The sequence below is a fragment of the Panthera tigris genome, chromosome D2 (assembly GCF_018350195.1).
Source record: "Panthera tigris isolate Pti1 chromosome D2, P.tigris_Pti1_mat1.1, whole genome shotgun sequence".
NCBI classification, from domain to species: Eukaryota; Metazoa; Chordata; class Mammalia; order Carnivora; family Felidae; genus Panthera; species Panthera tigris.
Genome location: NC_056670.1, coordinates 53,653,014 through 53,674,081, shown reverse-complemented (window position 1 = coordinate 53,674,081; position 21,068 = coordinate 53,653,014). Strand labels below are relative to the sequence as shown.

The following is a 21,068-nucleotide window of genomic DNA, read 5'->3' as shown; positions in this document are numbered from 1 at the left end:
TAGTCTAATGGAGGAGTGCAGTCTAACGAGCCATTATTATTTCCATAAACCTTTCTCCCCTATGAGCCATTTCTTCTTGCATCATTCCCTTTTGATACTTTTCACTATCTATCTTATATACTGATCTGAGTGTTTTAACCTATAAATGTTCTGAGAACAGGATTATGCAACATTGACAATGCCCTGCATATAAGATATTTAAAATAGTCAGTACATACTTTATTTTTTAGACTAACACAAAATGAAAATTGGCTGTTTTTCTTTTGATGTACAGTTCTGTAAGTTTCACCACACATACAGATTTGTGCAACTACCACCACAATTGAGGTACAGAACAGTTCCATCACCCCAAAACACTCCGTCATGTTACGTCTTTGTGGTCACCCTCTCTCCTAAGTCACGTAAAGCACTGGAATGAATCTGAAGATAGACTTATAAGCCAGACTCGGTGAAGAGAAGTAAACCTTGTCTCCCCCATCTCATGCTCCCTGCTAGTATCACATCATAGCCTTTCAATTTATGTCCACAATATGATCATCACTGACTTTACCAGAAAGGCCTTATTCTAGCTCCTTTCTTTCCTGGAATAGAGTTGGTGTCCAAATATGCTTGTTGAATGAACAAGGGAGGATTCAGGCAAACAGAAATTAGAGAGGAGAATGACAACTCATTCTGGCTAGGATAAACTCCAAAGTATGAATAGGAAAGAACAGATCATTTTATTTCCTTGCCCCCAAATCCTCAACAGTCCCTAATGTCTATGGAAAAATTTTAATTCTTCATCCTAATATTAAAATCTATTCACCACTTGTACCCATATAATCTTTCCATCATTAGTTCCCACTATTATTTCCACAAGTAAGAAAAACATATGTAGCTGCAGCATACCTGCGACCTGCTCCCACTTCTTTGTGCATTTGCACCAATCCCTGCTGAAGCAGTAGCCCAATGTGACTGCATTTGTATCATATGGCCTTGCCCTTCAGTGCTGATTAGACTGCACTCTGATAAAATAGGAACAAATTCATTCATAGGCTGAGACAATCAGATTCCCAGGATTTTTTTTTTTTAAATGTATTTATTTATTTGGAGAGAGAGAGAGACAGCATGAGTGGTGGAGGGGCAGAGAGACAGGAAGACAGAGTATCCCAAGCAGGCTCCACGCTGCCAACACAGAGCCCAATGGGGGGCTCAATTCCACAAACCATGAGATAGTGACATGAGCCAAAACCAAGAGTCAGAAGCTTAACTGACTGAGCCACCCAGGCGCCCCCTTCCCAGGATTTTTAAATAGAAGACTTAGAGATTGAGTCAGTCGAAGGCTGGAAGATGCATGAACTGATAATCAGGTAGAGAGAGCTGAGATAGCTTTATAGGGTTTTTGCAGGTGGAAACCATGCATCGAACAACCAGGAGACAGAAAAGAGATGAGAAAAACCATCCCTTGAAAAGCCGAGAAACCACTGTTTCAGGCACTCTATATAGTCCAGATATATTTTATTTCTAATTTCCAAAATATCCACAAGATGCCTATTACATGCCTGTAATAAACCTTCCTTCATTTAAGGTAGTTTAGGTGGGCTTCTGTTCCTTAAAACTGCAGAAAATAACCCTAACATATGAGCCAAACTCTATACTTTTTCATACATTCTGTACTTTCCGGTCTCTATGCTCTAGATAGCTTATATACATATTTTATTTCCCCTAAGTACAAACTAAGTTGGTTACACATACTTAGAAGTGCAATATAGCCAATCTAAAAAGTTTCTACTTTTGTACATCAAATGATACTATCAAGAAAGTGTAAAGACAAGCCATAGGAGGACACATTTCCAAATTACCAACATGTAATAAAGGGCTAGTATCCAGAGTATATAAAGAACTCATATAGCTCAACAACAAAACTACAAACAGCCCAATTAAAATGGGCAAAAGTGGGGCACCTGGGTGGTTCATTCAGTTAAGTGTCAGACTTTGGCTCAGATCACGATCTCACGGGTTCACGGGTTCGGACCCCACGTCGGGCTCTGTACTGACAGCTCAGACCCTGGAGCCTGCTTCAGACTCTGTGTCTCCCTCTCTCTCTGCCCCTCCCCCTCCCTCTCAAAAATAAATAACCATTAAAGAAATGTTTTTAATGGACAAAAGATTTGATAAACATTTCTCCAAAGAAGATACACAAATGTTCAACAAGCACATGAAAATATGCTCAACATCATTAGCCACTGGGGAAACGCAAAACCACCATAAGATACTATTCCATACTCACTAGGATGGCTATAACTAGAAAAAGAAAAAAAAAAAGGAAAATGATAGGCGTTGGGAGAGGAGGTGATTAAGTGGAATCCTTGTACACAGCTGGTGGGAATGTAAAATGGTGCAGCTGCTGGTGAAAACAACTGGCTGTTCCTCAATACGTTAAACATTTAGAATATGACCCAACAATTCCACTCCTAGATATAACACCCAAAATAACTTGAGAGGTATTAAAAACAAACAAAAACAAAAAACTTGCGCACAAATGTTCACACTATTCATAAAAACCAAAAGGTGAAAACAACCCAAATGTCTGTCAATGGATAAGTGGATAAACAAAATGTGATATATCCACATAGTGGAATACTATTCAGCCATCAAAACTATGTACTGATATACACTACAATATGGATGGGTCCTGAAAACATTATGCTAAGTGAAAGAAGACACAAAAGGCCATATATGATTTCATTTATACAAAATATTCATAATACACAAACCCACTAAGGACATAGATTAGTGGTTGCCAGGGACTTGGGGGGAGAAGGGAGTGGAGTGACTGCTAATGGACATGGAATTTCCTTTCTGAGTAATGAAATGTTTTGGAACTAAACAGTTGTGATGCCCGCACAACAGCATGAACACATCAAATGTTACCGATGGTAAATTTTATATGTATTTCACTATAATAAAATTTTAACAGGTTTCTAAAACTAAACTTCCAGTTATCAGTTCTTAAAACATGGTCACCAGTTTAATTAACAGACTAAACCCACATCTTTCAGTATTAATAAGTATGCCAAACCAAAAGCTGTATCTAAACCACACAACTTTGTAAAGTAAGAACTATTTCAAGGAGATTCACTTTTATTTTTTTTCTGGCTGTGTCTGGAATTAAAAATATTAAACAGAAAACTAAATTTCACTGTTTAAAGCTTTTTAAAGAAAATACAAAACTGTTTATATTGAAAGCTATTTACTCTACATGAGCTGGTTTTAAGTTTTAGCAAATCTAAAATGCAGGCTAATAATAAACAAATGTGTGACAGTAAACAAATATTATTTAGTATGGTTTCTTAAGAATGAATAAAGAATGAATAAAGAATGAATAATGAATAAAATGATAAAAAATGAATGTGTTTGCTATCAATAAAAGATCAAAAATATAAAAGAGTGATACATCTAGTTCTACTGAAATTGAGAATAATTTGTTTTGCTAGGCAGAAAAGCTAAAGAAGGGGCGACTGGGTGGCTCAGTTGGCTGGGCAACCGACTTCGGCTCAGGTCATGATCTCGCGGTTTGTGAGTTCGAGCCCCGTGTTGGGCTCTGTGCTGACAGCTCAGAGCCTGGAGCCTGCTTCAGATTCTGTGTCTTCCCTCTCTCCACCCCTCCCCTGCTCACACTCTATGTCTCTGTCTCTCAATAATAAATAAATGTTAAAAAAAAAAAAAAAAAGGAAAGCTAAAGAAAATGATTTACCTCACAAGTGGAAAAAATATAAAGGATATTTCAAAACTTGCAACATCATAAAGGCAACATTTATCAGAGTTTCACATTTCTTTTACATTGTAACACTGTCAGTTATAGACGGTGTACTATAGATTTTTTCATAATCTATATAAAAGTTAGTCCTTTAAAATATGGACTGTTTTGCAAACCCAGTGGTAAGTAACAAGAGTTTTAGGCTCCACCAAAATTAAACTGATATAGCCAGATCTACCCAAGATAACCAAATTTAAGGGTTGGTAGACCCCAAGTCTCTCTGACTTTACTTAATCCTTGAAAAGAATATGAAAGTGAAATCATTTATGCCTGTTTGTACAAACCTCAACTATTCACATATTATGTCTAACTATCTGCTTGGGGATAAATCTATTATACTAGGATATTAGTTAGAGTACTTCTTCCAGTACAGTTAATGTACAACTGAATTTGCTTGGTTGGCTTCCTAATGTATTTTAGCTTTGACTCCCCTCCAACATTCAGTTCTTCAGTCCCATCCTACATTGCCCAACTGGTTTCTCTCCTACAGAAACATCTCCCCGAAGACAGGCACCAAAATACTTTGAGAAATGATACCTATTAAAGTAACAAGTGGGGAGCCTCCCAGAGTGACCACTTCAAAGGTTCCAGACATTTAACTGTATTACATTCTTATACATTTTAAACAGTATTTAATCCAATAAATCCTTGTGTTCCTATACATACAAGGCTCCATGTTTCCATGCAGAGACAAAAAAAAAAAAAAAAAAAAGAGCAAGAAAGACATGTTCCCTTTCTCCAGGGAATCCGTATCTTACTAGAAGAGATACATACACATACAAGTAATTACGAAGTCTCGCTACTTCGTCTACCTCATTCAATCCTCAAAAATGGCCAAAAGGCATACTGCCAGCATCCACTTTTATGAAGCAATGTACAGAACATGTGTGCACACTGGATGTAGTCTTCATTTTACAACTTTACACTCTCAGGGTTTTCCCTGAAGTTGTTTCCTTTCTGATCCATGACAGCAAAACCACAAGCCTAAGAGCTATTATGGGGTCTTTTCCCCCTCATCAAATTCCTTATAAAACATGATAGACATAATTTTTCACATGACTCTCCATTTTCATGTCATCCCACTTCCCTCAAAACAAAAATCAGATTCAAAGTTTTCCCCCCTTAAAGCTTCACAAAAAGGCTACTGGTGTGTAAGATATGTCATTCAATTTGTTAGTGATTCCTTCTGACAAGGATTGACTGTTATTTACATCAACTACCACAAGTGTATATCCAAGCCCTGGTTTCACAAGTCCCAAATCATCTGCCACTCTGCTGCAAGAGTCAGTGTTCTAAAATGCAATTGAGAGGGGCCCCTGGGTGGCTCAGTCAGTTAAGCTTCTGACTCTTGATTGTGGGTCAGGTCATGATCTCACAGTCTGTGAGTTCAAGCCCCACATCAGGCTCTCTGCTGTCAGCAAGAGAGCCCATTCGGACCATCAGTCCTTCTCTCTCTCTCTGCCCCACCCCAGTTCAGGCTCAAGTGTGCTCTCTCGCCCTCTCTCTCACTCACTCAAAAATAAACATTTAAAAAATAAAATAAAATGGAGGTGCCTGGGTGGCTCAGTCAGTTAAATGTCCGACTCTTGGTTTCAGCTCAGGTCATGATCTCATGGTTTGTGAGTTCAAGCCCCACCCTCGGGCTCTGCGCTGACAATGGGGAGCTTGCTCAGGATTCTTTCTCTTTCCCTCTCTCTCTGCCCCCAACCCTGTCCCACTTGCACTGTCTCTCAAAAATAAATCAAGTTAAAAAATTTTTAATAAAATAAAATGCAATTCTGAGCATGCTGTCCTTATTTTAAAAGTCCATCAAAGGTCCTGTGCACTGCTACCCTTCATGGAATAAGTTCAAATTGTTAACTTCTGTCATAAACTTCCTCATAATGTAGCTTCAACCTTTTTGCCTCAGTTTTTGACACTCTACCTTACCTGCACTAAAGGCGGTCACACTGAGTATCTGCAGTCCCAAAAGTGCTGTGCTATTTCATGTGTAAATTCCACACATCATGTTGTGTGCCTGTACAGTCTTCAGTTGGCCTCATTCCAATCTCGGTCATTCCCAAGCATTCTTGTTTCATCTACCTACCCCTAAGCTTCCTAACTTCCTACCCCAAAGTTAATCACTCCTTCAGTGCTGCTGATTCATCCTGTACCTTCTTTTATAACACTAATCAAGTACTGTGTAAGTACTGATTTATGTGACTCCCCCATCTTAAGTTTAATATTGCTTAATTTCCTTAGTGCCTCATATACATAATAGGGCTGAAAACCATTTGTTGAATAAATAAATGGTAAGAAAACTGCAAACTAACTCGTAAGAACTATGTATGCTTAGGCCAGAGGGTCCAAAAACAAAAAAGAGGTTCAGAAATAATCTTTAAATTTCTGAAGGGTGATTATGTAAAACAAAACAAAACAAAACAACAAAACAAAAACAAAAAAACCTGACTTATTCTTTGTGGCTCTAAAGGGCAAATCAGGACCAGAAACATTACAAAGAGATACACTGTGATTCCACATAAAGAACCTTCTAACAATTAATACCACCCTCAATAGGCTGCCTTGAGGAAACTGACCTTGTTAGTAAAAGAAATCAAGCAGAGGCTAAACAACATCCATCAGGTGCCTTAAACTCTCTAAGAATAAAGAGACAAACACACTTAGCTCTAAGGTGGTGGTTACTGTTGGTTTGTTTTGTTGACCTTTTGCTCAGGTCAACCTAGAAGTACTTCTTGAACTGATGGTACCCATCATAGAACCTATCTTCCAGCAATATAGTAACCTTCTAGTGACCAAAGTAAGTGTCTCTTCTAAGTTTTTTTATTTACTTATTTTTGAGAGAGAGACAGCATGATCAGGAGAGGGGCAGTGAGAGAGGGAGAGAGAAAGAATCCCAAGCATGCTCCATGCTATCAGCACACAGCCCAATGAGGGGCTCAAAGTCACGAAACCGTGAGATCATGACCTGAGCTGAAGTCAGAGTCGTAACCTACTGAGCCACCCAGGCACCTCTCTCTCTCTTTTTTTTTTTTAACTTTTTACAGAGAGAAAAAGAGCGTGCGAGTGGGGGAGAGTGGCAGAGGGATAGAAAAAGAGAGAGAGAGAAAGGGAGAATCTCAAGCAGGCTCCAGGCTCCATGCAGAGTCTGATGTGGGGCTCGATCCCACAACTCTGGGATCATGACCTGAGCCTAAACCAAGAGTCGGACACTCAACTGACTGAGTCACCCAGGTGCCCCAAATTGTACTAATATCTGAATCTATCATATTAATACCTAAACTTTTAGAGCCTTAATTAAAACTTTATATATATCAGCTGTCATTAAAAGATATTTCTGCTGCACAATATGACCTATTATGAGGCCATGAGAGGATGGAACACTAGGGAAGTTAAGAGGGAGGTATAGCAGATATCTTTAAGAAGTTGCCAGAAACTTCTACAAAGGCATTGAGGTAAGCAGAGTAGAAAAATAAATATAAGCATAATCTGTAGTAATACTCTTAAGCCTAGAGGCCAAAGTGCAGAGCTAACTTGCAACCGACGACATGTATGTTCCTTAACAATTTTTCTCTGTACATACATCTTCAAACTCATTCTCTTAACAGTTTCTTCTGTCTCTAACTTACACCTTCACAACTTCCAATCTTCTTTATCTTTTTTCTTACCACCTTAACTGGAATAGTATGGAAACAAAGTATTTATCCTCAGTTTTATTTTATAACCCGTCCTGTTTTTCAAAAGCAAATAATATGAACATTTTCTGAAGGAAATGGACCCTCCCCCCTCAAGCCTCTAGAGAAGAATGGGGCCCTGCTGACATCATGATTTTAGTCCACTGAGGCTGATGTTGGACTTCTAACCTACAGAACTCGCAGAAAATAAATTTCTATTTTTTAAGCCAAAAAATGAGCATTTTCTGTTTTTCTTACAAAAAACAATTAAACTTACAGTTTGTGAATACCTTTCTCTTGAGGGAACAAAAGTGTTTCCCCTCCTTGACTAGACGATAACTACAAACATTCTTGATGAAAACCAGATTTGGAAATTGTAAATAATGCCCCATGTATGATGGGTAGGTATACATTACAGTATTTTGGAAAATATGAGAAAATAGCACATAATTTGATTTCAAAACTATCATGTTCAGTTCCAAACTTAAGATGTTTTAATCTCTGTGGGGTTAGAAACAGGCAGATGGAAATATTTTTTAGCCAAGAAATGTATCCCAAAATAAAATTCAAATTAAAAAGAAATCGAAAAGCCAAATTCAAAGGTAAATTAAACACATTATCAAGCTCACTCTCAAACAAGCTCTAACTAGGAGCACAACCTGTAGTTTGGTTTCCTAAGGTAAACTTCTCTTAATTGCAGGAAAGAGCCTGCTGAAAACCCAGACAGTCACATGGGTTTCCATCTCTTTCTTCTTTTGGCCACAGAAATAAGAAGTCCAAGAAAGGCTGAAACAGCAAATTCTAGAGGGAAATAAGCCATGTGCAATCTGCAGTAGTTTTTCTTAAAGGCATGGAAAAGAGTTACAACTAGCAGCAGAAGGAGGAAAATTAACACCTGTTTTTTTTTTGATGAGCTATAAATAAAGAGAGATAAAGTTATGACTCCATGTTGAAAAGATCTGAGTAAGGTTTTGAAAGTTAAAGCTTTTCACAGAACAGGCAAGCAAGGCTTTCCACACAGTATAAAATAAAAGTAAAGGACCTTTCCCACTAAAGGGGGGAATAAAAAAAGGAAGCTAAGATTTAATCAGGCAGAGATGACTTCTCAATCTAGTGAAGGTCAGCAGAATACTTCTCTACTGTATCCATACTTACACTCGCCAATTACAGAGGACCTACCTATGATCCAAGTTTAAAACAATAAGGTAATGTGAGCTATAAATGCATGTTGCACCTTCTTTCAATTATTATCTGAGGAGACCTGCCTGCCTATCAACAATTATTTCTGTAATTATGTCTGGGAACCACCTGCATCAGAATCCTTCTGGGGAGTCCTAGTTAAATATTTGGATTCCTGCTGGGCCCCACAAAAGATCTAGTGAATCAAAGGATTGGCGGGGGGGACTTAAGGAATCTGAATTCTTAACAACCTCCTCCCTCCAGGTAATTTTAAAATACACGAAAGTTTAAGAATTACTGTAGTAGGGTCCAAGCAACTATCACTCAAAACTACCTGGGGACAACTGAGCATAGCTAAAAGGAGTTCCCAGGAAGAAATATGCAGCCTCAAAAAGGACTGACTTTCCCTTCTCAGTACACATAGAGATGAGTAACAGATGTGTCACCTCAAAAATCTCCAAATGTTTCCACTCTTCCCAAAGCTTTCCCACCACAACATACTAAGCATGAAATGTATGAGTGAGCCAAGCTAAACATTTCATGAATTTAACTTAAAAACTGGCTTTGCCTGTCTATAAGTTCCTTAAAACAATAAAAGATACAAATATTTTAATCTTTCTCAACATTTCTTCCTTTCAGTTCCTTCTCAGATTTGCTTTTTAGTCAAAGCTTCAAGACTTCTGAAAATTTTAGATTATTACATTATAGTCCATTTTAACACCCATCCAATACCAAATACAAATTATGTTTAAAAATCTACTACACAAATTGTGTAATGTTTCTTCAGGTAGTACACAAAAAAATCCATTCATCTCTTTCTTTCTTTCTTTCTTTCTTTCTTTCTTTCTTTCTTTCTTTCTTTCAACCAATGGATTTCAATGATGAAGCTGGGGAAGGGACTGTGGCTGTCTTGATGAAGTTTAAGTAACAACATCTGAACCTTCCCTCTATACCACACAACAAGTACAAGGCACTTAGAACATTATCTCATGGACAATCTCATGAGGTAGGTATCACCATTATCTTTACTTTATGGATGACTTGGCAAAGGTCCAGAGGGGTCAAGTAACTTGTTCAGAATTATACAGCTAGGTAAGCTAATTCAAACCAAGGCGATCTAATTCCAGAACCAGCATTTTTTATCACTACACTATCCTGTAGTTTGTATATGCCATCTGCCAGAAAGCAAGTCCTCTGAATCTGACAAGGTAGGGGTTGTGGATTCTGGAGAATCCAATTTTTTTAAATGTGTTTTCAGGTAATTTTGAAGTATAGCAAAAGTTAGGAATTATTCATTAAGCTATTAGTTTGCCCAAGTAGAACACTGGCAACCTTTGAGACATAACTCATGGTCAGGAAGTTAAGGTCTCAAATTCCAATATGTTGATTAACTAGAATTTACTTCATTATCCTATTCTCTCTCCTACTCCAAAGAAATTATAAGGAAAAAAATCTAGAATTATTTTGCCCAAGGTCACACAATTATTTAATGGCAAAAGCTACCCAGGACAAAAACCAAGTTTCTTATCTCTCAAACAAATAGTATTTTCACTACACCAAAAGCTATGTTTGTGTTCATAAACTTCTCATGATTCACAGAAATTGGTACATTAGCTTCAAATCTTAGGAATCAGATCTTTGGTCTAGTTCTGATTCTTTTATTAATTCACTGTGGGCAAATAATTGTAAAATAAAATTGTAAAATAAAAACAAATTCCTTAAAAGGTCACAGGAATATTTACAGAATTAGAAGAGAAAATACACAAAAAAATAATTTTGGACAAATATGAAATTATGTAGAATTAAAATATGATTTCATATTTTTCTAGAGGCACATAGGTAGGTACTGGTTATTAAATCTTGTAAATACTGCCCCAAATAGTTTGATGTTTTATTTATTTTTAAGACAGAGAGACAGAGCATGAGTGGGAAAGGGCAGAGAGAGAGGGAGACACAGAATCTGAAACAGGCTCCAGGCTGTGAGCAGTCAGCACAGAGCCCGACGCGGGGCTCAAACTCACGGGACCGCGAGATCATGACCTGAGCCGAAGTCGGACGCTTAACCAACTGAGCCACCCAGGCGCCCCACTGTAGTTTTTATTTTAGTCGGCTGGGAGGAATATACACTGTGCAACAAATAAGAGAGTCCTACCTGACAGAAATCTATGATGGCTTGTGAATTATGTTAATTAGGTGAATTATGATTTTGCCAAAGAGTGTAAATTCTAGGTGAAAAATGAATGTGGTACATCTTGTTGTTTCTGAGAACGTTAAGAAAAATTATAATTATAGGAATTTAAAATTCTCAATATCATATGTAACAAAAATATATATTCTGAATAATTTTCATATCGTGGAGAATGGAGTTTGTATAGATACAAAAAGAAATCACTAAAAAAGCCTTTCGTATTCACTATTCAGCCTAAGTGCGATCGCTTCTCGGCCTTTTGGCTAAGGTCAAGTGCAGCCTAAGTGTAATAAAAAGGGTTTTGTGAAAAGTTTTTGCCACAACATTTAGTAAGTTTCAGAAGTCAATAATTCTAGAAAAAGCTACATGGATCTGTAGGTTTCATAATCTATAAAGTCAACTTTCTTTTTAAAAAGAAGGAAAGAGTCTTCAATACTTCTCAATATTAGCTATGCCCTTTAAGGCCACCAAATTCTCACAATTCACATGAAGACTTTGTGGGGGGGAAAAAAAAAAAAAAAAAAAAAAAAAAAAAATATATATATATATATATATATATATATATATATATATATATCTCAGCACTACCTGGAGACACAGATACCTGTGTGTTTCTAAATAACCGTAACTGTGCCAATCTGAAGAAAACGCAAGAGAATTAAATGGCTTAAAAAATACATCTATAAAGGGTTGTATCTACCTGAAAAATAAACCATTCTAGCTTGAAAAAAAAAAAAAGACATGAATTTGCCTGAAGGACCCATAAAACAATTTAAATTTATTTTTAAAAGAGTAATGAAGAGATCCTTGAAGAATGAAGGCTAACCTGGAAATGAGATTTTTTGAAGTTTTCATCTCCTTCTCACTGCTAAGTTGGTGATAGTAGAGATAGTGGTAGTCACCTAACATTTTAAAACATTTACCGACAGGAAAAGGCCAAGGATCTGAGGGAATATTACTTGTGGGGCTCCCATAGTCAAGTCACAACTCACAGAGAGATGCCCATGTGAAGCTGAGGCAAGTGCCCAACAGGGACTGAAATACAACTCACCTCACCTGGAATGGAAGGGAGGAGAGAAAAAGCAGGAGATGAGGATAGAGCAGTCTCACCCTGGACCAAATTCCTTTAGCTCCTACATAATTTCTACTCTACTCAATGAAGCTTCTGTCAATTTAGAAAACTTTAAGATAACTCTGTAGTAATAGATATCCTGCTGTAAAATACTCCCCTCTTTGCTTAAAGCAAACGTGAAACTATTCCTTAAAAGTATTTATGACAGATTTCTGCCAAGAAAAGAGAGGAAGTGGAAAGAAGGAAAAGATGGAGGACAATCAGGTGAGAGAGGGGAAAAAAAAAAAGCCACAGGTGAATACAAATTATGATCAAATGTAAACCTGGTCTGAAAATCAGGAATCTTGGCTTCTAATTCCATCTCTGCCATGAGCTAACGAAACCACCTTATGTAGATAGTGCGCTTCCTCAAAAAAATGAAGTTGCAGTAGGGGTTGCCCCCAAGAACAAGAGTACATCCAAGAACAAGATATCTCCAAAGGGAGCCCTTATCTAGAGCTTCCGAGTTAAGAATGACAATTATACACACGAAGGGGGGAAAAAAAACCTCTTAGGTTGTCAGGGCAAGGTAAATTTCTGATCGTTCGTGCCCAGGAATAGAAGATCTCTTCAAAATTACCTAGAGAATAATAGACAAAGAGTCCATAAAAGTTTCCAGTTCAACACAACTTGAGCAAAGTTCTTCATACCACTACTAGATATTGTAGATTCAGAAAGTATCATAGTCTCTGCCTTTGGGGTGTTCAGAATTCAGTTAAGGTTTTGGTTAAATGTGACTGTGCCCTTTTCCAAGAATGTTATACAAAGAAGTAATGACATCTAGAATCTTGACATTCAGATTTCAATTAAGAAAACCGAGACTTAGGGGCACCTGAGTGGCTCAGTCCTTTAAGCATCCGACTCTTGACTTCGGCTGGGGTTAAGATCTTACCGTTTTTGAGTTGGAGCTCCTCGTCTGGCTCTGCAGTGATGGCACAAAGCCTGCCTGGGATTCTCTCTCCTTCTCTCTCTGCCCCTCCTCAGCTCACTCTCAAAATAGATAAATAGAAAGAGAGAGAGAGAGAGAGAGAGAGAGAGAGAGAGAGAGAGAGAGAGAGAGAAAGAAAGAAAGAAAGAAAGAAAGAAAGAAAGAAACACAGACAGACTGGGGCTTAAAGAAATTAACTTCATGGTACCTGTTTTGACTCAAATTCAGTGCTCTGATGCACATGAGTAATATGGCTACGTGAATGTCAAATAGCTTTATTAACTGAAGTACTATTAGTGAAGTCCTATGAATCGATTAAAGAAAAATTTTAATTATATCAAAATTCCTGCCTACTGTTAATATGAAAAAGTGTATTATAATAAATTTGCCCTATTATTCATAAATTGCGATGTATATATACATATTTGTCTTCAAACTTAATCCCTAGTAGCCTGCCCTCCACCACCACGTAAGGGACCAGTGTCCAAATTATCTCTATTCCCAGTGGTGGCACAAAGCAGGCACTCTGGGTATACTGGTTCAATTAGTGATCTCCAAAGCCCCTTCCAAGTCTAAAATTGCCTGACACCTGACATCAAAACATGACCACTAAACCACCCAAAGGCCACACAAGTTCACAAATGTATAAACTTAGTTCACCTTGAGAGCTTTTAGAATACTGCCACTATAAGCTTTAAGTATGTTTTTGCAACTATACCCACAAACATAGATCTCACTACTATATATTTTACCCAATGAGTAACACAAGATTACGATTTCCCAATCTTGATTTAAAAACTTTATAAATTATTTGTGAATTTATATAAGCAGGAAAAATAAGGGATAATACAGTAGAAAAAAATATTACAATGAGAAGATTGTGCCTGTGTCTACAAATATGCACACTAATTGTATAATCCTCTAAAACTTGAGCTGTATAATTTGTTTCTTTCACTTCTATCAAGATCCCTGAAAAGGAAACAAAAACACAGGAGAACTCTGGAAGAGTTTATAAGTTGGGAATGCTTTCCTATTTGCCTAGAGATTAAGGGGGGAAAAAAGCATATCAAGATCTGACTCCAGGAAAATTGCTATTTCGTTAATGAGCAATAGGATGAGTAATTTCTTACTATTCATCCCTATCAAAGCCCTATTCTGAAATCTGCAATGTCCAGCACCATATCTCAATTTCAAGAATAGCAGGTCAAAACACAAATACAATAGCATCAAAAACTAAAAGGTTGCTGAAAAAAAGCGTAGGCCTATCTGGCAGTAGAGAAGAGAGATTTTCTAGATAAAGCGCCATAGCCATTTGGCTTTTTAAGGGCTGGAATCAAATTGTAAATTCCAAACTGGCTTCATTTTAATAAAGGCCGTTAAAACAAATAGTTAAACACTATGAAACATAACCACTTCTAATTTCAGGAATTCCCAAGCTAGACTCCACGCAACTAGACATCTCTGCAGAATGACTTCCCTTTCTCTTTCACAACCACACCCGCACACACAGACCGCCGCGCTCACCCCCACTCCCCAACCCTACTCCTCGTAGTACAGTAAAAATACACCGAGAACAGAGCAGGTTGTCTGCTTATCCGGAGGAAGCAAAACTGCAGCCATGGCTTTAGCACGCTGGCAAGGCCTGAATACACGGAAACCAGGTGTCAACAACAGGTATAGCCTCCAGCCCACAGGGAGAGAGATTCGCTCCCCACAAAGTTGGCAACTTCTCCTACACACAACACAATGCAGACCCAGTTCCTCTTTGCGGGTGACAAATCAAAGCTAAGTCCTGACTCCAGCAAGAGCCCGCGCGGAGACGGCCCCCAAGCCGCTCTCGGCCAGTTCCTGGCCTCGACCTCCGCCCTGGCCCCGGTCCCCGTCGCGACCCCTAACCCTCCCCGAGCCCCGGCGCAGCCTGCGCTGTACCTGGCGAAGAAGTCGGCGAAACCGCCGCTCCGTCGAGCCCGGGCCGAGGTCCCCGCGGCGCCCTGCTCCGCGGCGGGCGCGGGCACCGGCGGCCCGGCTGGGGGCAGGTGGTCGCGGCTCACCTCGAACGTGTTCCGAGAGTTCACGTGAACGTCCGAGACGCCGGGGCGCGGCTCCGCGCCCGAGCTAGTCCTCTCGGCGGGGGCGGCGGCCAACGAGCCCTCCTGTGGACCCCCAGCGCCGGCTCCCGGCCGCTCCAAGTCCTCGCTACTGCTGCTGTCGCTGGCCGGGCTGCCCCCCGAGCCGCTGCTCGCACTCTGGGACTTGTCGGCGTCCGCCGCCGCCAGGCAGCAGCTCCGCAGCGGATGCTCGAGTGGCGCGGCCCAGTCGGACGGACTGCCCTCACCGTCCGCGCCCTCGTCGCCAGGCCCCTCCGGGGGGAGGCGGCGGTGGCGCGGGTCCCTGCCGCCCGCGCGGGCCAGCTCTCGAGGCTCCTCCAGGTCGCGACAGTCCTGGCCCGGCAGAAAGCCCGAATCCCCGTTGGTCATGCCTCTGTGCCGCGGCGCACGGGCATCCGCCGCCTCCGCGCCTCGGTGCTTGGAGCCTGAGTCCCGCGGGCAGGCGTCCGAGCGCGGGGCTGCCGGGGGCGGCGGCGCGCGGGGTTGGCCAGCGGGAAGTGGACAGTAGCACAGCCCCGGCTCCAGCTGTCCCCCGGCCGCCGCGAAGTAGCGCCGAAGGAGCTGCTGAGGCGGCGTCTCCTTCTCCTCTTCCTCCTCCACCGGCAGCTCCACAGCGCCGACGCCTCCGCCGAAGCCGCCCGTGGCCCGGATCATCTTCCTGTCCTGGCCCACGGGCTCCGGCGCCGGCAGCGGGAGCAACTTGGGGTTTCTTCCCGAACAGGCTCCTGCATCCTCCGGACCCACCATCTAGGGCCGGGTGAGCGCCGCCTGAGGAGACGACGGAAGAGTCCCCGGCGCAAACTCGGCCCGGGAATAGCCCTGGGGGCTGGGGCCGCGGCGGCCGCCGCCGCAACGTTCCCAGACCCAGCCCTCCCACCCCGGGCTTCTGGCAGTTGCGGGAGAGCGGGCACGCGCCAGAGCTCGCGCACGCACTAACGCCGGCCCGGTCAAACCCCCGAACTGGATATTCTGCGAACCATAGAGACAGTAGCTAGAGAGGCCCACTCCCTGACACTCTGGCGGCCAATCTGGGATCCGCCATCTGGATGGTGGAGGCTGGTTGGCTCTCTCTGAGCGTGACAATTCTTACAGAGGCACGGGTTTGACTCGCTTAACAAAAATTCACTTGACGTACTTAATTTATGGGAGTAGAGTACAGGATATTAGTTGTAAGCCCTCCCAGCTCCACTTGTTCAGTCGACTTTACGCTTTTTCATGCATCTTCTCTATCGCCGTTGCTATAATTTAGGGCTTCAGCGCTTCACCCTCCCTTCTCCACTTCATCTTCCATAATATTAAGTTACCTTTCTTATCTAGCACCATGTTACATCATATGGCTTTTCTTAAAGACTTCCAGTATCACTCAAGGAGAGAGGAAATGGAGTCGGGCACAGAGTGGCTATTGAAATAATTCCAGCACCCTGTGATAATGGATTAAAATGGAGTGATAGCCAGTGAGTGGAAATGATGGCGTTTAGAAGTCACAAGACATGATAACTGATCAGCTATAAGGAGGGATTGAAGAGGGAGGAACCAGCAATTACTACAAAACTCTTGAGACTGAAACTAATGTGGTTTGAAAACATGGGGATTTGGATTGGGGGGAAAAAACTTGATTAATAGGGGAAATATATCTGGTAAAGTAAAAGGCCGGGAATATCCAGGATAGAATTCTAAAACTTGGGTTAAGGGCTTGGGTTTGGAGACACGGGTTGAAGAGTCATCTGCATATTGCAACAAGGTGAGTCATTAGTGACATGGCCTGGGAAGAAAGAATAAAGATGGAGGTGGGGCAGAGACTCAAAGGTGTCATTATTTCAAGATGGGCAACACAGTTGTTTTGCAAAGGATTAAAGAGGAACTAGCTGTAGATAAAATGAAGGGGAAAATATTGACAACTCATTCTAGAAGTATGTCAATGAACAGAGAGGACAGAAATAGGAGAATGGGGTAGTAATGACAGGAAGCAGCATTGTCAAGCCTTTATATTTTTCTTTATATGAGAGAGAGTATAACCTATATATGAGTAGTAGTAAAATACGTAAATAAAATGGACACCCTTGTACCCAGCAACCAGTTTAAGAAACATCAGGTGTCTTTTATAATGAGTATATTTGAAGGCCTTAAGGAAGGACTAAGTGGCAAAGGCATAGTTAGTAATGTATTTATTGTCAAGATCTTTCAGAAGAACTTACTTCTAGGACACAGAAAAATTAATACAGAAAGAGAAAATATTTGTAAATCATATATCTGATAAAAATCTAGTGTCCAGAATATATAAAGAACTCCTACAATTCAATGAGACAACCCAATTTAAAAGAGGGTAAAAGGGGGCACCTTGGTGGCTCAGTTGGTTAAGCCTCAGATTCTTGATTTTGGCTCAGGTCATGACCTCACAGTTACTGGGATCAAGCCCCGACTCAGGCTCTGCACTGACAGCATGGAGCTTGCTTGGTATTCTCTCTCTCCCTCTCTCTCTGCCCCTTCCCTATGCACTCTCTCTCTCTCAAAATAAATATTTTTTTTAAGTAAAAAAAAAGTGGGTAAAGGACTTGAACAGACATTTCTCCAAAGAAGATATGCTAATAGCTATTAATATGCATATGAAGTAATGCTCAATATCATTAGTCAATAGGGAAATGTAAATCAAAACCACAATGACTTGGGGCACCTGGGTGGCTCAGTCGGTTGAGCATCTGACTTCCGCTCAGGTCATGAGCTCACAGCTCATGGGTTTGAACCCCGCATCGGGCTCTGTGCTGACAGCTCATAGCCTGGAGCCTGCTTTGGATTCTGTGTCTTCCTCTCTGCCCCTAACCCACTCACATTCTGTCTCTGTCTCTCTCAAAAATAAATAAACATTAAAAAAAAAAATTCAAAAGCACAATGACTTTAAAAATTATTAAGGGGTGCCTGGGTGGCTCAGTTGGTTGAGCATCAGATAATGAGAGTCATCATTTCACAGTTCACAGGTTCGAGACCCGCATTGGGGTCACTGCTGTCATGGAGGAACCTGCTTCAGATCCTCTGTCCCCCCCTCTCTCTGCCCCTCCCTGGTTACTCTCTACATCTCTCTCAAAATAAATAAACTCTTAAAAAAAAAAACCCACAATGGCACAGCACTCAAACAGACTAGAATGGCTATATTCAAAAAAGTAGAATGTAATTGTTGTAGAGGATGTGGAAAAAGAATCCTCAAACTTTGCTAGTAGAAATGTAAATGGTATGGCTGGTATGGAAAATGTTTGGTGGTTCCCCCATAAAGTTAAACATCGAATTACCATATGACCCAGTAATTCCATTCCTAGATATATACCCCAAAAGAAGTGAAAATAGATTTTCATGCAACACTTATACATAGATATTCATAGCAGCACTATTCATAAAAACTAAAAGACAGAAATATCCCAAATGTCCATCAACAGAGGAATGAATAAACAAAATGTGGTATTTACACGAGGGACAATTATTTGGCCATAAGAAGAAATGAAGTATGGATACATGATACAAAATAGATGAAATCTCAAAAACTTTATGCTAAGTTGAAGAAACCAGACACAAAAGATCCATATTGTATAATTTCATTTGTATGAACTATCCAGAATAGGTAAATCCATAGAGAAAGAAAACAGATTGGTGATTGACAATGACTGGGGAGTGGAGGGGGAGGAAAGGAATAGGGACAGACTACCTAATGGATATAGGGTGATGAAAATGTTTTGTAACTAGAAACAGGTAGTGGTTGCATGACACTGCAAATGTTCTAAATAGCACTGAGTTGAACATTTTTTTTAATTTTTAATGTTTATTTATTTTTTGAGAGACAGAGTGTGAGCAGAGGAGGAACAGAGAGAGAGGGAGACACAGAATCTGAAGCAGGCTCCAGGCTCTGAGCTATCAGCACAAAGCCCAATGCATGCAGGGCTTGAACACACAAACCAGGAGATCATGACCTGAGCTGAAGATCATGACCTGATGATACTCAACTGACTGAGCCACCCAGGTGTCCCTGAACTGCACATTTTTAAATAGCTTTATTTTATGTAAATTTTCACATCAATAAAAGAAATTTAAGTTAATATAGGAGATACCTAGACATAAGGACATATATGATGATAAAGTGAGGTTAGCTGAGAGAGAGTCTAATCATAATCTTGTTTCAACTTTTTTCTTTTTCTTACTTTCCTAACTTTTCAAAGCTTTCCTAACTCACTTGTTAACTTACTCCTTTCTGGCTATTCTCTATTTCTCCCTCTATGAAATTATGAAATTATAGTATTTTAAACTCCAAATTTTCTAAATGGTTTATTTAGTACATCTCCTTCCTCTCCCTTGGTCAATAGCAGCAAAAGTTTTATGAATCATAACAGCCCATAGAACCCTACTGTTTTCCCAGTAAAGACCTCAAAATTTAAACACATTTATATTTTGTAATTTTGTCTATAATAATATGTATTCCACAATAAATTACATTAGTCATTCTTGTTAGTGGTTAGTGATTATGTTTTCCACTTTGAATGGTAAAAGTTTCTGTCTTATCTGATAAGTAATATCTTATGCCATCTTACAAATTTTTAAAGTTTTACTTATTTAAATAATCTCTACACCCTACATGGGGCTTGAACTCACGACCCAGAGATTAACAGTCACATGCTCTTCCAACTAAGCCAGCCAGCAGCCTGGCTGTCAGCACCCTGACATTAGAAACTTTTGATACTATATTATTACATCTCTAGGCATAAATAAAATTTATGGTACATTCCTGGTACATTCCTATAAATCAGGTGAAACTATTATCATGAAAAAGGATATTCTTAAACTCTGCTATAAAATATTAATTAACCGTTAAAATATGAAAAACTATGAGTATAATTAGATTCTTATATTTTCTAAGAAAATCTTTCACAGAAGTTCTCAAAATACAATTTGTCATATTCTACCTGTATGATCCTCCCTTCATTATTGAACAGTTAATATGGTCCTATTATTCCATAATATTATTTTGCTACAATTGTACTCAAGTACAAAGGCCTCAAACAAAAGGTCTCAAAAACTCCTCATACAGTTCTTCAATCCTCAATCTTTTTCTTGTGTACTGGATTTCCAAAAAGTTTTCAAACATGCTTTAACTTCTATCATGTTAAATTACCACCATCACCACCCACATACTCTTGGAGCAGTGCTTTTCAAACTTAGCTGCATGTTAGCAACATTTAGGAAGTTTTAAAAATGCTGATGTCTGGGCACCACCCAAGATGAATTAAGTCAGTATCTCTGGAGGAGGAGCCTTTACACTGCTATTCAAATACTTCTAATTTACAGCTAAGGTTGAGAAATACTGGCTTATAGCTACAACCTTATCTCTCTGTTTCCCTGGGTAAACAAGCTTCTTTAAAAAGATGTTTATACATTTTGTACACTTAGATGTGATACCCTGAAAAGGACACAATGTGGCTGAGAATGTATAAGCTCAATCATGAGACACAAAATCATGAGACAAATTCAAAATGAAGAAAATTCTATTTAAAAATGAAATGATGGGGGTGGGGGGCCCCTGGGCAGCTCAGTCGGTTGAGTCTCTGACTCATGATTTCGGCTCAGGTCATGATCCTGGCGTGGTGGGATCAAGCCCTCCATTGAAAAGCTGTGGACATGTTAGAGATGAAAGAAATTAAAACAATTTGACAATTACATGTAACACCTGTCCCTAAACTTGATTTTGTACTAGGTAGAGAAAAGGAAAACAGTCAATGAAAGACATTTTTAGATCAACCAACACAATTGTCATATGCACAGTGGGTTAAATAAAGGTGTCAATGTAAATATTGATAGTTACAACTATAATTGATACTTACAATTTATAATTAGTATATAGGTTCTGCAATAAAATATTTCTATTCTTAAGAAATATACAGTGGAGGGGCACCTGGGTGGCTCAGTCAGTTAAGTGTCCAACTTCAGTTCAGGTCATGATCTCACAAGCTTGTGAGATCAAGCCCCAAGTTGGGCTCTGCACTGACAACGCAAAGCTTGCTTCAGATCCTCTATCTCCCTCTCTCTCTCTGCCCCTCCCTGGATCGAGCT

The 21,068-nt window shown here is 40.0% G+C and overlaps 1 protein-coding gene across 5 annotated transcripts in view; it reads right to left on the bottom strand.

Moving 5' to 3' along the window:
• TBC1D12 (TBC1 domain family member 12) overlaps positions 1 to 15,817 on the bottom strand; it is a 98,232-nt gene extending 82,415 nt beyond the window's left edge. For 2 of the 5 annotated variants that reach the window (XR_006209017.1, XM_042960214.1), the window contains exon 1: positions 14,806 to 15,817. Coding sequence is in view for 1 of the 5 variants with exons in the window: in XM_042960214.1 (XP_042816148.1) it covers positions 14,806 to 15,731 (926 nt within the window). In the remaining 4 variants the exon portion in view is untranslated. The remainder of the gene's footprint in view (positions 1 to 14,805) is intronic. The other 3 variants (XM_042960217.1, XM_042960216.1, XM_042960215.1) reach the window with 3 other exon arrangements.
• Between the last annotated feature and the right edge of the window lie 5,251 nt (positions 15,818 to 21,068).